Here is a 14,962-nt window from a genome sequence, read left to right on the forward strand (position 1 = left end):
TGATGTGAGGAAAGAGGATGTGCTGGAACTATTGGAAAACATTAGGATAGATAGGTCACGGGGGCCGGATGGGATATATCCAAGGTTATTACAGGAAGTGAGGGAAGAGATTGCGGCGCCTTTGGCGATGATCTTTGCATCTTCACAGGCCATAAGAGTAGAACCAGATGATTGGAGGGTGGCAAATGTTGTTCCTCCCAACGTGAGGCCATTCCTCTCCTGGTTCTCCAGCCTTCCCATCCTGTAGTTGTGATGTGATGTAGAAAGGGAGTAGGGATAACCCTGGGAATTACAGGCCAGTGAGTCTTACTTCAGTGGTGGGCAAGTTACTGGAGAAAATTCTTAGAGACAGGATTTATGGGCATTTGGAGAAGCATAGGCTGATTAGGGACAGTCAGCATGGCTTTGTGAGGGGCAGGTCGTGCCTCACGAGCCTGATTGAATTCTTTGAGGATGTGACAGCGCACATTGATGAAGGTCGAGCAGTGGATGTGGTGTACATGCATTTTAGTAAGGCATTTGATAAAGTTCCTCATGGAAGGCTTATTCAGAAAGTCAGGAGGTATGGGATCCAGGGAAACTTGGCCGTGTGGATTCAGAATTGGCTCGCCCATAGAAGACAGAGGGTGGTGGTAGATGGAGTGTATTCTGCCTGGAGGTCAGTGACCAGTGGTGATCCGCAGGGATCTGTTCTGGGACCCCTGCTCTTTGTGATTTTTATAAATGACTTGGATGAGGATGTGGAAGGGTGGGTTAGTAAGTTTGCTGATGATACAATGGTTGGTGGTGTTGTGGATAGTGTAGAAGGTTGCTGTAGATTACAACAGGACATTGATAGGATGCAGAGCTGGGCTGAGAAGTGGCAGATGGAGTCCAACCCAGATACATGCAGTGACACACTCTGGGAGATCGAATTCGGAGGCAGAATACAAGGTTAATGGAGGACTGTTAGCTGTGTGGAGGAACAGAGGGATCTTGGGGTCCACGTCCATAGATCCCTCAAGGTTGCCGTGCAGGTCGATAGGGTGGTTAAGAAGGTGTGTGGAGTGTTGGCCTTCATTAGTCGGGGGACTGAGTTCAAGAGCCGTGAGGTGATGATGCAGCTCTGCTCAGACCACACTTGGACTACTGTGTCCAGTTCTGGGCGCCTCATTACAGGAAGGATGTGGCAGCTTTAGAGAGGGTGCAGAGGAGATTTGCTGCCTGGATTGGAGAGCACGTCTGATGAGGGTAGGTCGAGTGAGCTGGGGCTTTTCTCCTTGGAGAGGAGGAGGATGAGAGGTGACCTGATAGAGGTGACAAGAGGCAGAGATGGAGGGGACAGTCAGAGGGCGACAGTGGGCAACACCAGGGGACATGATGATCTATGTTGATACATCAGATGCGTTGATGACAGGTTTATCTGTTGATGAACCAGATGTTTACGGGAGGTTTATCAGTTGCTGTACCAGATGTTTACGGGAGGTTTATCCGTTGATGTACCAGATGTTTACGGGAGGATTATCCGCTGGTATTTACGGGAGGTTTATCCGCTGATGAACCAGATGTTTACGGGAGGTTTATCCATTGATGAACCAGATGTTTAGGGGAGGTTTATCCGTTGATGAACCAGATGTTTACGGGAGGTTTATCCATTGATGAACCAGATGTTTAGGGGAGGTTTATCCGCTGGTGTACCAGATGTTTAGGGGAGGTTTATCCGCTGGTGAACCAGATGTTTAGGGGAGGTTTATCCGTTGATGTACCAGATGTTTAGGGGAGGTTTATCCGCTGGTGAACCGGATGTTTAGGGGAGGTTTATCCGTTGATGTACCGGATGTTTAGGGGAGGTTTATCCGTTGATGCACCGGATGTTTAGGGGAGGTTTATCCGTTGATGCACCGGGTGTTTAGGGGAGGTTTATCCGCTGGTGAACCAGATGTTTAGGGGAGGTTTATCCGCTGGTGAACCAGATGTTTAGGGAGGTTTATCCGCTGGTGAACCAGATGTTTAGGGAGGTTTATCCGCTGGTGAACCAGATGTTTAGGGAGGTTTATCCGCTGGTGAACCAGATGTTTAGGGGAGGTTTATCCGCTGGTGAACCAGATGTTTAGGGGAGGTTTATCCGCTGGTGAACCAGATGTTTAGGGGAGGTTTATCCGCGGGTGAACCAGATGTTTAGGGGAGGTTTATCCGCTGGTGAACCAGATGTTTAGGGGAGGTTTATCCGCTGGTGAACCAGATGTTTAGGGGAGGTTTATCCGTTGATGTACCAGATGTTTAGGGGAGGTTTATCCGCTGGTGAACCAGATGTTTAGGGGAGGTTTATCCGCTGGTGAACCAGATGTTTAGGGGAGGTTTATCTGTTGATGCACCAGATGTTTAGGGGAGGTTTATCTGTTGATGCACCAGATGTTTAGGGGAGGTTTATCCGCTGGTGAACCAGATGTTTAGGGGAGGTTTATCCGCTGGTGAACCAGATGTTTAGGGGAGGTTTATCCGCTGGTGAACCAGATGTTTAGGGGAGGTTTATCCGCTGGTGAACCAGATGTTTAGGGGAGGTTTATCCGCTGGTGAACCAGATGTTTAGGGGAGGTTTATCCGCTGGTGAACCAGATGTTTAGGGGAGGTTTATCTGCTGGTGAACCAGATGTTTAGGGGAGGTTTATCCGTTGATGTATCGGTGGGTAAACCTGCCATAAGTTACCACACCCATAGTTTCTCTGCAGAGAGTTAGCGTCACCCTGCTGCTGGCATCCCATTGGTCAGACCTCCCGGCTGTAGGCGGGTCCCGCCCGCCCGCCCGTGTCAATCACTGCGGCGCGGCGGCCGCGTCACGTGGGGCCGGTGACGTCGGTCGGGCCGCGCGTCACGTGGGCGGGAGGTGCTCGGCTGTCGGACGGGCAGGTGGGTGCTCCGACTCACACGTCCGGCCCCGGAGAGCGAGTGCCCCCCCTCTCCCAGCTGTTGCCCGGCCCCGCCACGCACAGGAAGATCCCGCCGGCGAGGGGGTGGCAACGCGCAGGCGCGGGGATGGCCCGGGAGTGCGGAGCGGGTACGCATGCGCACTGAGGTCAGGGCGGGGCGTTGAGGGGTCACGTGGGGCGGTCGGAAGGAGGCGGGGCCACGGGTGATTGACAGGAGCGGAGCCGGTCCGCTCCGGGCCTTTGATGGGGCTGTTTCTGGGCCGCGAGGGATTGTGGGTAACGATCCCAGCAACCTTTGGGGTGGACTACACCCCGTTCGCTCCTGATTCATTGGGCCTGCCCTAACTCATTGACCTGTGACCAACTGCCCTGGGATCCTTCCTCACCCACTGCCCTCCCTCCGGTGAGGGGGCTCCAGGGCCTTGACCCAATTCCGCTGAAGGTATGTCCAAGTCTGGATGGTGGATGGGAACCGGCAGGTGGTGGTGCTCGCCTGCCCTGCCTCAGCAGGAGAGGTGGAGGGTGAGGAAGGTCCCGCTCGGTTAGCCTGGACGAATAGCTGCGGTGCATTTTGTGGACGGTGCACACTGCCGACATGTGCTGCACTTCTGGGTGGTGGGAAAGGTAATGTGGCGGATGTTGAGTGTATGGACTAACCGCACCCAAGTGAGTGGGTGGCTCTGCTGGAGCTGCATTGACCCATCAGAGTGCGCTGCTGTGCTCCTGCCATCGCTTGGAGAGCCTTGGGGCTATCAGAGAGTGAGCCACTCCCAGTTCCATATTATAAAACAGACACTGGGGCACTGGAAAGGGTGCAGAGTAGATCTCCTTGCATCTCCCTACCATACAGGAGAAGACCATTATGGCTCACAGAGCAATACCACTCCCTCAGTAATTTGCCTGCCCGGCTCCCATCAACTCCCCCAGATCCTACCCCTCACATATGCACTGAGGGGCAATTTACAGTGCTGATTAACTCACTGACCTAAACATCTCACAGGATGTGGGAGGAAACCCACGCAGTCACAGGGAGAACCTGCAAACTCCACTCAGACAGCGCCTGAGGTCGGGATCGACCCTGGCTGTCAGGAGACGGGGGATCTACCAACCATGGCGAGTCCACCCATTCCAACCAACATAAGGCCATTCCTCTCCTGGTTCTCCAGCCTTCCCATCCTGTAGTTGCGATGTGACATTGGCCGAGGGGTAGGTTTCGCTCCCTCTCACGTGTTCCGCATTCCCTTTACAGGCTGCAGAGGTGGAGCGTGGGCGGGCAGGAAGCTTGACGTTGGCATCTGACGGACCGACTCGATTCACCAGGACCTGCTCTCCCTCGGCCTTTCACCCATGGAGGGAGGGAGCCCCGCAGAGGACCTCCACCTCCACTCCGTGTGCGGGCTGGGCTTCAGCCAATCAGCTGAGGCCGAGAGTCACATGACCAGCCACGCTAAGGAGGACCGCTATGAGTGCGACGTGTGCGGCAAGTCCTGGCTCTACCCGTGCCTGCTGGAGGCCCACCGGCGGGTCCACACCGGGGAGAAGCCCTTCGTCTGCCCTGTCTGTGGGAAGGGTTTCACCCAGTCCTGCAACCTCCTGGAGCACCAGCGCACCCACACCGGCGAGCGGCCCTTCACCTGCCCCGTGTGCGGCAAGGGATTCGCGCAGTCCTCCGGCCTCCTGCAGCACCAGCGCACCCACACCGGCGAGCGGCCTTTCGCCTGCCCTGTCTGTGGGAAGGGCTTCACCCGCCCGTCCAGCCTCCTGGCCCACCGCACCATCCACACTGGGGAGCGCCCCTTTGCCTGCCCCGTGTGCGGCAAGGGCTTTGCCCGCTCCGACAACCTGCGGGAGCACCGGAGGGTCCATAGCAGTGAGCGCCCCTTCACCTGCTCCGTCTGCGGCAAGGGCTTCCTCCAGTCCTCTAAGCTGCTCAGCCACCAGCGGGTCCACACTGGCGAGCGGCCCTTCATCTGTCCCGTCTGCGGGGAGCGGTTCACCCTCTCCTCCCACGCCCTGGCTCACCAGCGGGTCCACACCGATGAGCGCCCCTTCGCTTGCCCTGACTGCGGCAAGGGCTTCAAGACGTCCCAGTACCTGAAGGAGCATCGGCGGGTCCACACCGGGGAGAGGCCCTTCATCTGCCCCGAGTGCGGCAAGGCCTTCGCCCGGACCACCAGCCTGTTGGAGCACCAGGCCGTGCACACCGGCGAGCGCCCCTTCACCTGCGCCGAGTGCGGCAAGGGCTTCACCCAGTCCTCCAGCCTGCGCCGGCACCAGCTCGTCCACACTGGGGACAAGCCCTACACCTGCGCCGAGTGCGGCAAGGGCTTCACCCGCACTTCCAACCTCCTGGAGCACCGCATGGTCCACGCCCGGGACGAGATGGTCGGCCGCGGGGAGGGGCTCTCCCCGGCAGACCGCCGGCGGGCTCAGGGCGGCGGGAAGCCCTACTCCTGCCCCATCTGCAGCAAGGCCTTCGCCCGCTCCTCCAGCTTGCTGGAGCACCAGACTGTCCACACCGGGGACAAGCCCTTCACCTGCTCCGAGTGCGGCAAGGGCTTTACCCGCTCCTCCAGCCTGCTGGCCCACCGGACGGTCCACACCGGCGAGCGCCCCTTCACCTGCCCCGAGTGCGGCAAGGGCTTCACCCAGTCCTCCCACCTCCTGGAGCACAGGAGGATCCACACCGGTGAGCGCCCCTTCACCTGCCCCATCTGCCGGAAGGGTTTCACCCAGTCCTGCAACCTCCTGCAGCACCAGAGGGTCCACACCGGCGAGAAGCCTTTCGTCTGCCCCGTGTGCAAGAAGGGCTTCTCGCAGTCCTCCAGCCTCCTGCTCCACCAGCGCATCCACACTGGGGAGAAGCCCTTCACCTGCTCTGTCTGCGGCAAGGGATTCAATCGCTCCTCCAGCCTGCTGGCCCACCGCACCGTGCACACTGGCGAGCGCCCCTTCACCTGCTCCGAGTGCGGCAAGGGCTTCACCCACTCCTCCAGCCTGCTAGCCCACCAGACCGTCCACACCGGCGAGCGCCCCTTCGTGTGCTCCCAGTGCGGCAAGGGCTTCACCCACTCCTCCAACCTGCTGAAGCACCAGCGCATCCACCAGGGTAGGAAGTGCCCCACCGACGGAGAGCCTCCCCCTGCCGATGCCAGTGGCTTCGGGATGGGGAGCGCGGGAGGGCTATCGCCGGATGCCCTGGCCTGCTGGAGGTGATGGGACGTGTGGGTCACGTGGGTTATTGTGTGCACTTCTGGTCGCCCTGTTACAGGAAGGGTTGGGGTGGGGGGGTAGCTTTGGAGAGGGTGCAGGAGAGGTTCACCAGGAGGTTGCCTGGATTAGAGGGCAGAAGCTATAAAGAGAGGCTGGACAAACTCGGGTTGTTCTCTCTGGAGTGGCGGAGGCTGAGGGGTGACCTGATGGAGGTTTATGAGAGGTGTATATCGAGTAGACAGTCTTTTTCCCCAAGGTAGAAATGTTAAGTACTAGGGAGCGTAGGTTTAAGCAAAGTTCACAGGAGATGTGTGGGGCAAGTTTTTTTACACAGAGAGCAGTGGGTGCCTGGACTGTGCTGCCAGGGGTGGGGCTGGAGGCAGATACCGTCGTGATGTTTAGACAGTCGTGCTTCCTGGGGGGAGTTGGTGGAAACGCCTCGTCGCCTGGCTCCTTCCACGGTCGAGGGAAGGTTGTTCGACGGGTGCGGAGCACTGGGAGTGAGGTGGCAGTTGTGCTGTACAGGCAGAGGAGAGGCTGAAGGGCTGTGGACCCTCGATGGGGTTGGTATAGGTGGTGCAGCAGTTGATGTGGACGGGCCTGAGAGAGGGAAAGTTTAAAGGAGGCGAGCGGGGCAAGGTTTTTACACAGAGAGCAGTGGTTCACCACCTCCACCATGTCCAGTGAGCACCTGTCTGTATTAATCCCATCTCCCCTGCACTTGGCCCCTGGCTTTCTCTGCCCGGGCGACTCAATGCACGTCTAGACACTTCTTTAACACTCTCAGTGACTCTGCTTCCAACACTGTCTTTGGCAGTGTGTTCCAGGTACTCACCGCTCTCTGGCTGAAGAAGGTCCCCCCGAATCTCTTCCTCCTTGTTCTGCCGTCTGGCTTTAACTACCTCTGATTTTAGGGAAATGTTTTTGGTTTTGGTTTGGATTTTTTATTGTCATGTGAACTGAGATACAGCAAAAACCTTCTGTTTTGTGTGCCATCCAGGCAGATCATGCCCTATATCCATACATCAAGGTAGTAAAACGAAAATAGAATGCAGAATCCAATAGGGACCTGAGGGGCAACTTCTTCACCCAGAGGGTGGTCCATACATGGAACAAGCTGCCAGAGGGAGTGGTTGAGGCAGGTTCATTAACAACATTTGAAAGGAACTTGGACAGGTAGATGGATAGGAAAGGTTTAGAGGGATATGGGCCAAATGGGACTGGGTTAGATGGAAATCTTGGTCGGCACGGACCAGTTGGGCCGAAGGGCCTGTTTCCCTGCTGCACAACTCTAGTATTGCAATTACAGAGGAAGTGGAGTTGAGGTGGTCAAATGAAGTGCAAGGTCCACGACAAGGTGGATTGGGAGACCAAGAGTTTACCTTTAGCGTTCCTGCAGCCTGTGCGTTTCACAATGTCATCTCCCCTCCTAACCTGCTCCGCTCCCGGGAGAACAGACCCAGCCTCTCCAGTCTCTCTTCATAATCTCCTAGGCAGTGTCCTGGTTCTGTGCTCTACTATGACCCTACATTGGAAGAGGTCAGGAGGGAGATGGTGGGGGAGGGTCTGCTGTGGGTCGCTGAGCAGGAGGAGATGTACAAGCTTCTGCTGTCGGAGGTACACAAGCAGGGCTCTTGTCCAGCGTTGTAACTGTGACTTATCTGCACTTTTCCCTGTTGTAAACCAATGCCCACAGTTCTGGGTGCACCTGGATACTCCTTGCAAATAAACCCATTGAAATCATGACTGCTGACTCGTTCTAAGAGAGAGGGAGGTCCGACAGGTCCTGTGCGCTCAGTGCACGGAAACACCACCCATTCCACCCGGGAGATTCTGGTCTGAGCCCGGAGTGCCCAAGAATTGGATTGGTGGGAAGCTGGGCAATGGCGGCAGTTTTTACCCAGAAGGCCATGCGCTGCAGAAACTGCCCTATTGGCTGCTTAATGCAGTCTGCTGCCCGTTAGTCCAGTGCGCACTGGGGAGCCTTCCCCACAACCTGCAAATCCGAAAAGCCAGTGGACGGAGTAGGACACATTCAGGAAGCTGCTGCTTCAATGCACAGGAAAAGGGCTTACGAGAAAACGGGAGCAGAAGCCACCACCAGTTCCCTGGAGCCTGCCCCACTGTTCAATATGACCAAGGCTGATCTACACAGGCCTCAACTCCTGTGCCAGTTCCCCAGAGCCCGGTCCTTATCCACCTCCACTTCAAATACTTCCAATCATGTTGAGTTTGTTGTCATGTGCACAAGTACGGTGAGGTACAGGTACAGCAACGGGCCCACACCGAGCCCTGGGGAACCCCACTAGTCACGGGCCTCCAGTCCAAGAGACAATCTTCCACCCTCCCCCTCTGCTTCCTGCCGTCGAGCCCACTGTCAGAATCAGGTTTATTATCACTGACATGTGCCATGAAGTGTGTTGTTTTGCGGCAGCCGTACAGTGCAAGACAGAAAATTACTATAAGTTACAAAGATAAATAAATAGTGCAAAAGAGGAACAACGAGGTGGTGTTCAGGGGTTCATGGACCGTTCAGAAATCTGACGGTGGAGGGGAAGAAGCTGTTCCTGAATCGTTGAGTGTGGGTCTTCAGGTTCCTGTACCTCCTCCCCAATGGTAGTAACGAGAACAGGGCATGTCCCGGGTGGTGAGGGTCCTCAGTGCTGGATGCCGCCTTCTTGGGGCACCGACTCTTGAAGATGTCCTCGATGGTGGGGAGGGTTGTGCCCGTGATGGAATTGGCTGAGTCTACAACCCTCTGCAGCCTCTTGCGATCCTGTGCATTGGAGCCTCCGTACCAGGTGGTGATGCGACCAGTCAGAATGCTCCCCACCGTACATCTGTGGAAATTTGCAAGAGCCTTTGGTGACGGACCGAATCTCCTCAAACTCCTAATGAAGTGTAGCTGCCGCCGTGCCTTCTTCGTGACTGCATCAATGTGTTGGGCCCGGGACAGATCCTCTGAGATGTTGACACCCAGGAACTTGAAGCTGCTCCCCCTTCCCACAATCATTCTAATCGTGTATCCCAATTAGCCAGGCTCCCTGGATCCCATGCGATCTAACCTTCCAAAGCAGAGCTTAATGTCATGTGCACAAGTGCGGTGAGGTACAGGTGCAGTGTGAAAGGTGCTTGCAGCAGCATCACAGGCACGTAGAATCAGACAACACACGACACATCAATTATACAAGCCAGTAAAAAACAAGACTGGACAAAACAAGGCATTAGTTCAAAAACCCACAATCAGAGGCAGGTTCACGGTAGGGCAAGAAGTGGTCCGTAGTGTTCTGTTACTGGGATAGGGTTAGACCATAAAAGATAGCAGAATCGGGCCATTCCGCCCATCGAGTCTGTTCCACCATTCAATCCTGGCTGATTTATTTTTCCCTTCAACCCCAGTCTCTGCCTTCTCCCCATCACCTTTGACACATTTAGAACCTATCAACCTCTGCTTTAAATACACCCAATGACTTGGCCTCCACAGCCGTCTGTGGCAACGAATTCCACAGATTCGCCGCCCTCTGGCTGAAGAAATTCCTCCTCACCTCTGTTCTAAAGGGACGTCCTTCTATTCTGAGGCTGTGCCCTCTGGTCCTAGACTTTCCCACTACTGGAAACATCCTCTCCACGTCCACTCTATCCAGGCCTTTCAATTTGTGCATGTCGGTTCAAGAACCTGATATTCGTAGGAGGTAGCCGTTCCTGAAGGTGTGGGACTTCAGGCTTCTGTACCTCCTGCCCAAAGGTAGCAGCCAGTAGAGGACATGACCCAGATGGTGGGGATCCTCGATGACAGATGCCGCCTTCTTGAGGCAACACGTCCTGTAGATGCTGTCGATGGTGGGGAGGGCTGTGCCTGTGATGGATGGGACTGTGTCCACTGCTCTCTGCAGCCTCTTGTGTTGCTGTGGATTGGAATTGCCGTACCAGACCATGATGCGACCAGTCAGGATACTTTCAATAGTGCATCTGTAGAGGTTTGTTAGAGCATTTGGCGACATGCTGAATTTCCTTAAGCTTCTAAGAAAGATGTGGCTTCCATCACCCTCAGGGGCAGATAATTCCAGAGATCCACCTCTCGCTGAGAGAAGACATTTCTACCCACCTCACTTTTAAATGACCCAGCCCTTAAATCTTGAAACAGTCCTGATGTAGGGTCTCGACCTGAAATGTGGACCAACCCTCTGCCTCCACAGATGCCGCCTGACCTGCTGAGTTCCTCCAGTGGTTTGTTTTTTGCTTCTGATTCCAGTATCCGCAGTCTCTAGTGTCTCCTTCCCCTGTAACTATGTTCCCTTGTCCGTGCCTCTTCCCAGTGGTGAGATATGGGATCCATGGAGAATTGGCTGTGTGGATTCGGAACTGGCTTGCCCATAGAAAGCAGAGGTGGTTGTAGGGGGAGTATTCGACCTGGAGGTTAATGACTAGTGGTGTTCCACAGGGATCTGTTCTGGGACCCCTGCTCTTTGTGATTTTTATAAATGACTTGGATGAGGATGTGGAAGGGCGGGTTGGTAAGTTTGCAGATGACATGAAGGTTGGTGGTGTAGTAGATAGTGCAGAAGGTTATCGTAGGTTGCAACAGGATATAGACAGGATGCAGAGCTGAGCAGAGAAATGGCAGATGGAGTTCTCTAGAGAAGTGTGAAGTGATACACTTTGGAAGATCTAACTTGAAGGCAGAGTACATGGTTACTGGCAGGATTCTTAGCAGTGTGGAGGAACAGAGAAATCTTGGGGTCCAAATATATAGATCCCTCAAAGTTTCCACGCAAGTGGATAGGGTTGTTATGAAGCTGTATGGTGTGCTGGCCTTCATTAGTCAGGGGATTGAGTTCTAGAGCCACGAGGTAATGTGGCAGCTCTTTAAGTCTCTGGTTGGACCACACTTGGAGAATTGTGTTCAGTTCTGGTTGCCTCATTACAGGAAGGATGTGGAAGCTTTAGAAAGGGTGCAGAGGAGATTTACCAGGATGCTGCCTGGATTGGAGAACATGTCTTATGAGGAGAGGTTAAGCGAGCTGGGGCTTTTCTCTTTGGAGAGAAGGAGGATTAGAGGTGACTTGATAGAGGTGTACAAAATCATGTAGGGCCTACACAGAGTGGACAGCCAGCACCTTTTCCCCAGGGTGGCAATGGCCAATACTAGAGGTCACCTGTTTAAGGTCAGTGGAGGAACGTTCACAGAGAGTGGTGGGTGCCTGGAACGCACTGCCTAGGGTGGTGGTGGTAGGGGCTGATACAATAGGGTCATTTAAGAGACAATGAGATAGACACATGGATGTAAGAAAAATCAAGGGTTATGGGAGGTAAAGGAGAGAGGGGGATAGATAGAATGTGGATAAGGTTTCTATAGGTCAGCCCAACATCAGAATCAGGTTTATTGTCACTGACGTAAGTTGTGAGATTTGTTGTTTTGTGGCAGCAGTTCAGTGCAAGCCATAAAAATAAGTAAATAGTGCAAAAGAGGAATAACGAGGTAGAGTTCATGGGTTCATGGACCGTTCACAAATCTGACAGCAGAGGGGAAGAAGCTGTTTGTTGAGTGTGGGTCTTCAGGCTCCTGTACCTCCTCCCCGGTGGTAGTAACGAGAAGAGGGCATGTCCCAGGTGGTGAGGGTCCTCAGTGATGGATGCCGCCTTCTTGAGACACCGCCTCTTGAAGATGTCTTCAATGGTGGGGAGGGTTGTGCCCGTGATGGATCTGGCTGAGTCTACAACCCTCTCGTGATCCTGTGCATTGGAGCCTCCATACCAGGCGGTGATGCAACCAGTCAGGATGCTCCCCACCGTACATCTGTAGAAATTTGCAGGAGTCTTTGGTGACGGACCAAATCTCCTTACGAATTAGAGCCACTGCTCACCCTTTCCACCACTGACCCCTCAGTGAGGACTGGTGTGTGTTCTACCGACCTCCCCTTCCTGACCTCCAGTCAGTCCCTCGGTCTTGCTGACATTGAGTGCGAGGTTGTTGTTGTGACACCTCGCAACCAGCCGATCTTTCTCACTCCTGTACACCTCCTCATCGCCATCTGAGGTTCTGCCAACAACATGGTGTCACCGGCCGATTTATAGATGGTGTTTGAGCTGTGCCGAGCCACACGGTGTAGACAGAGCAGAGCAGTGGGCTAAGCTCACATCCTCGAGGTGTGCCTGTGTTGATTGTCAGCGAGGAGGAGATGTTATTGCCTATCTGCACTGACTGTGGTCTCCTAATAAGCATCGTGTGCTGAAGGGCATGTACTGTACTGTTCTATGTTTTTAACATCCCAACATCAATCCTGCCAAGCCTACTCAGGATCTGATATGTTTGCAAAAGGTCACCCCTTGACCCTAAAGCCCGAGGCATACAGAGCCCACCTGTCTAGCCTCTCCTGGTGGGACACCCCAGGATTACCCTGGTGAGTCTGCTTCTAGTGTTACTACATCCTTCTTTAGGTAAGGGGACCAAAACTATGCGCAGTATTCCAGGTGAGTCCTCAGCAACAGCCTGCACAGAGGACTGGCCAACGCTCACAAAGCAGAGAGTCGGTGTAATTTCATCAATTTCAGTCTGGGGAGCGGCCCAGGACATCAGTTCTGTACACTGCGGACACAGGAGAGACCGCAGATGCTGGAAATCTGGAGCAACACTCTAAAAGCTGCAGGAACTCAGCGGGTCAGGCAGCATCTGTGGAAGGAGGTGCACAGTCAGCATTTCGGGTCGAGACCCTTCACCTGGACTGGAAAGAAAGGGGAGACAGACGGTATAAGAGGTGGCGGGAAGGGCTGGAGCAAGGGCTGGCGGGTGATAGGTGGATCCAGGTGAGGGCGGTGGGTGCTGATAGGAGGGTGAGGGAGGGGTGGGAGCAGGAATGGTGTTAGAATGTGGGAGGTGACGGGTGGAAGTGACAAAGGGCCGAAGATGATGGAATCTGATAGGAGAGGACAGTGGACCATGGAATAAAGGGAAGGAGGGGGGGAGGGGAACTGGGGGGGAGGAATGTGTGGGTGACCTGCAGATGGAGAGGGCAGGGCAGGGGGAGAAGGAGTGATGGAGCTGGGGGGAATAGGGGAAAAAGGCGGGGGTGTTGATGCTGTGAGCTCTGTACAGTGACAGGTGAAGGGACCGAGTGACTTGTAACTAAGTTTGCTGTGCGTATAAGGGAGAACACAAAATGTAGGGAAAAATACAGGCCATCCCAGTGTTAGGAACGGCCGACTTCTGGACACTCCTACATACAAGCGAATCATTTAAATTCAAAAGTCGAACCACCTACAAACAGCAACTTGTTTTCCTCCCCCCCCCCCCCCCCCACTTTCAGTAATTGTTCTTATAAGTCTTATGTGCTTTTGATGCCATTCATTACAACACTGCAGAGGTACAGTTACCACATCGAGTGATTTTTGCACATTTTCCAACCTAGGAGCAAACTCAACTTGAGAGTGGCTGGAACAACACCCAGGCACACAGGAGTTGAGAAAGGAGGGAAAAACACTGGCAGGTGAGAAAAGGGAGGTTGTCTGTCTGACTGGAAGAAGAGAAGCAGATATTGTTTAAATGCAGACAGATTCGGCTCCACAGAGAATTAGCCAGCAATTCAAATGGCAAGAAATCAGGATAGTGAGTGGAAACCCGGCCTTTATATCAAAAGAGAATGAATAGAAATTCAGGAAAGTCAGGAAAACTGCATACAGAAGAGGTCACAGAGATAGGGAGGGGTGTAGGGGCCAGAAGGGGTCACAGAGATGGGGAGGGGTGTAAGGGCCAGAAGGGGTCTGTCCAGGAGGGATGTAGGGGCCGGAGGGGGTCACAGAGGCAGGGAGAGGTGCGGGGACCCGAGTGTGTCGCAGAGGCAGGGAGAGGTGCGGGGACTAGAGTGTGGCACAGAGGCAGGGAGAGGTGCGGGGACTAGAGTGTGGCACAGAGGCAGGGAGAGGTGTGGGGACTGCTGGGCTTGTGAGGCATCCTCAGAGTAGTTTAAGTGGGAAGCCTTTCTGTGGTATGTATTGTGTAGGTGGGGGGGCTGTATCTGGTGGGGAGGGATGTAATGTTTACAGAAGAAGGCTGCACCTTCTCTGGTCTGGGAGGAGCAGGTGTATTTCTGCACCCCTGTATTTTGCAGGAGGAGGGGCTGCATTTTTGGAGGATGCAGCTCGGAGAGGAAGGTGCATTTTGGGCAGCTGCAATGCAGAGGGGGTTAGGTTAGGAAACTTTAGGGGAGGCTTTGCTTTGGTGGGTTATTGCCGAGGCGGGACTTGCTCTCCTTCAGGGATTGAGATTCGGCTCCAATGCCCATCTCCTGCCCATTCAACAAACTCCCGGCGCTGACACAGCTGTCAGTCAGCTGCCAAGCCCCGCCCGCCCTGGCTCTGATTGGCTGCCGCCGACTGATGGGCGTCGCGCCAATCCAACAGCTGTGGAGCGCGTTGCCTCCGGCGAAGTCTCTCTCCTGATTGGCCCTGAGCTGAAAAGGGGGCGGGTCGCCTCGGCGGGGGGGGCTTTGCGCAGGCGCAGTCGATGCCGAGTTGATGAAACGCTAGAATTGAGGCGGAAATGTTTCCTAAGCTTTTCTTGTGTGAAATAAATCTTTCAGGAGGGGATTAAAACAAAAAAAGAAGCGACGTTATTGCGGCTGCCCCCACGTTCGCCCGTCAACCGACCTTGCGTGCGTCCCGCTAACTGACGGGAGCCGCCGGCCAATCGGCAGGGCCGGCTGCGGAGACCTGCAGCCAATCGGGAGGCTGGTGGGCGTGTTCCCCGCGGCGATGACGTCATGGGCGCAGGCCGCTGGCTGCCTTCATTGTCTACCATAGGGGGGGCGGAGGGCGTTTGCGCGCCCTGACGGCTTCATAGTTTGTGT

The 14,962-nt window shown here is 54.7% G+C and overlaps 1 protein-coding gene across 1 annotated transcript in view; it reads left to right on the plus strand.

Moving 5' to 3' along the window:
* LOC127576499 (uncharacterized) overlaps positions 1 to 14,962 on the plus strand; it is a 69,446-nt gene that overhangs the window by 39,316 nt on the left and 15,168 nt on the right. The window contains exons 13-15 of the mRNA XM_052026979.1: positions 2,709 to 3,023; positions 4,227 to 6,118; positions 14,696 to 14,872. Coding sequence (XP_051882939.1) covers positions 2,709 to 3,023; positions 4,227 to 6,118; positions 14,696 to 14,872 — 2,384 coding nt within the window. The remainder of the gene's footprint in view (positions 1 to 2,708; positions 3,024 to 4,226; positions 6,119 to 14,695; positions 14,873 to 14,962) is intronic.

This window comes from Pristis pectinata, chromosome 12 (assembly GCF_009764475.1).
Source record: "Pristis pectinata isolate sPriPec2 chromosome 12, sPriPec2.1.pri, whole genome shotgun sequence".
Lineage (NCBI taxonomy): Eukaryota > Metazoa > Chordata > Chondrichthyes > Rhinopristiformes > Pristidae > Pristis > Pristis pectinata.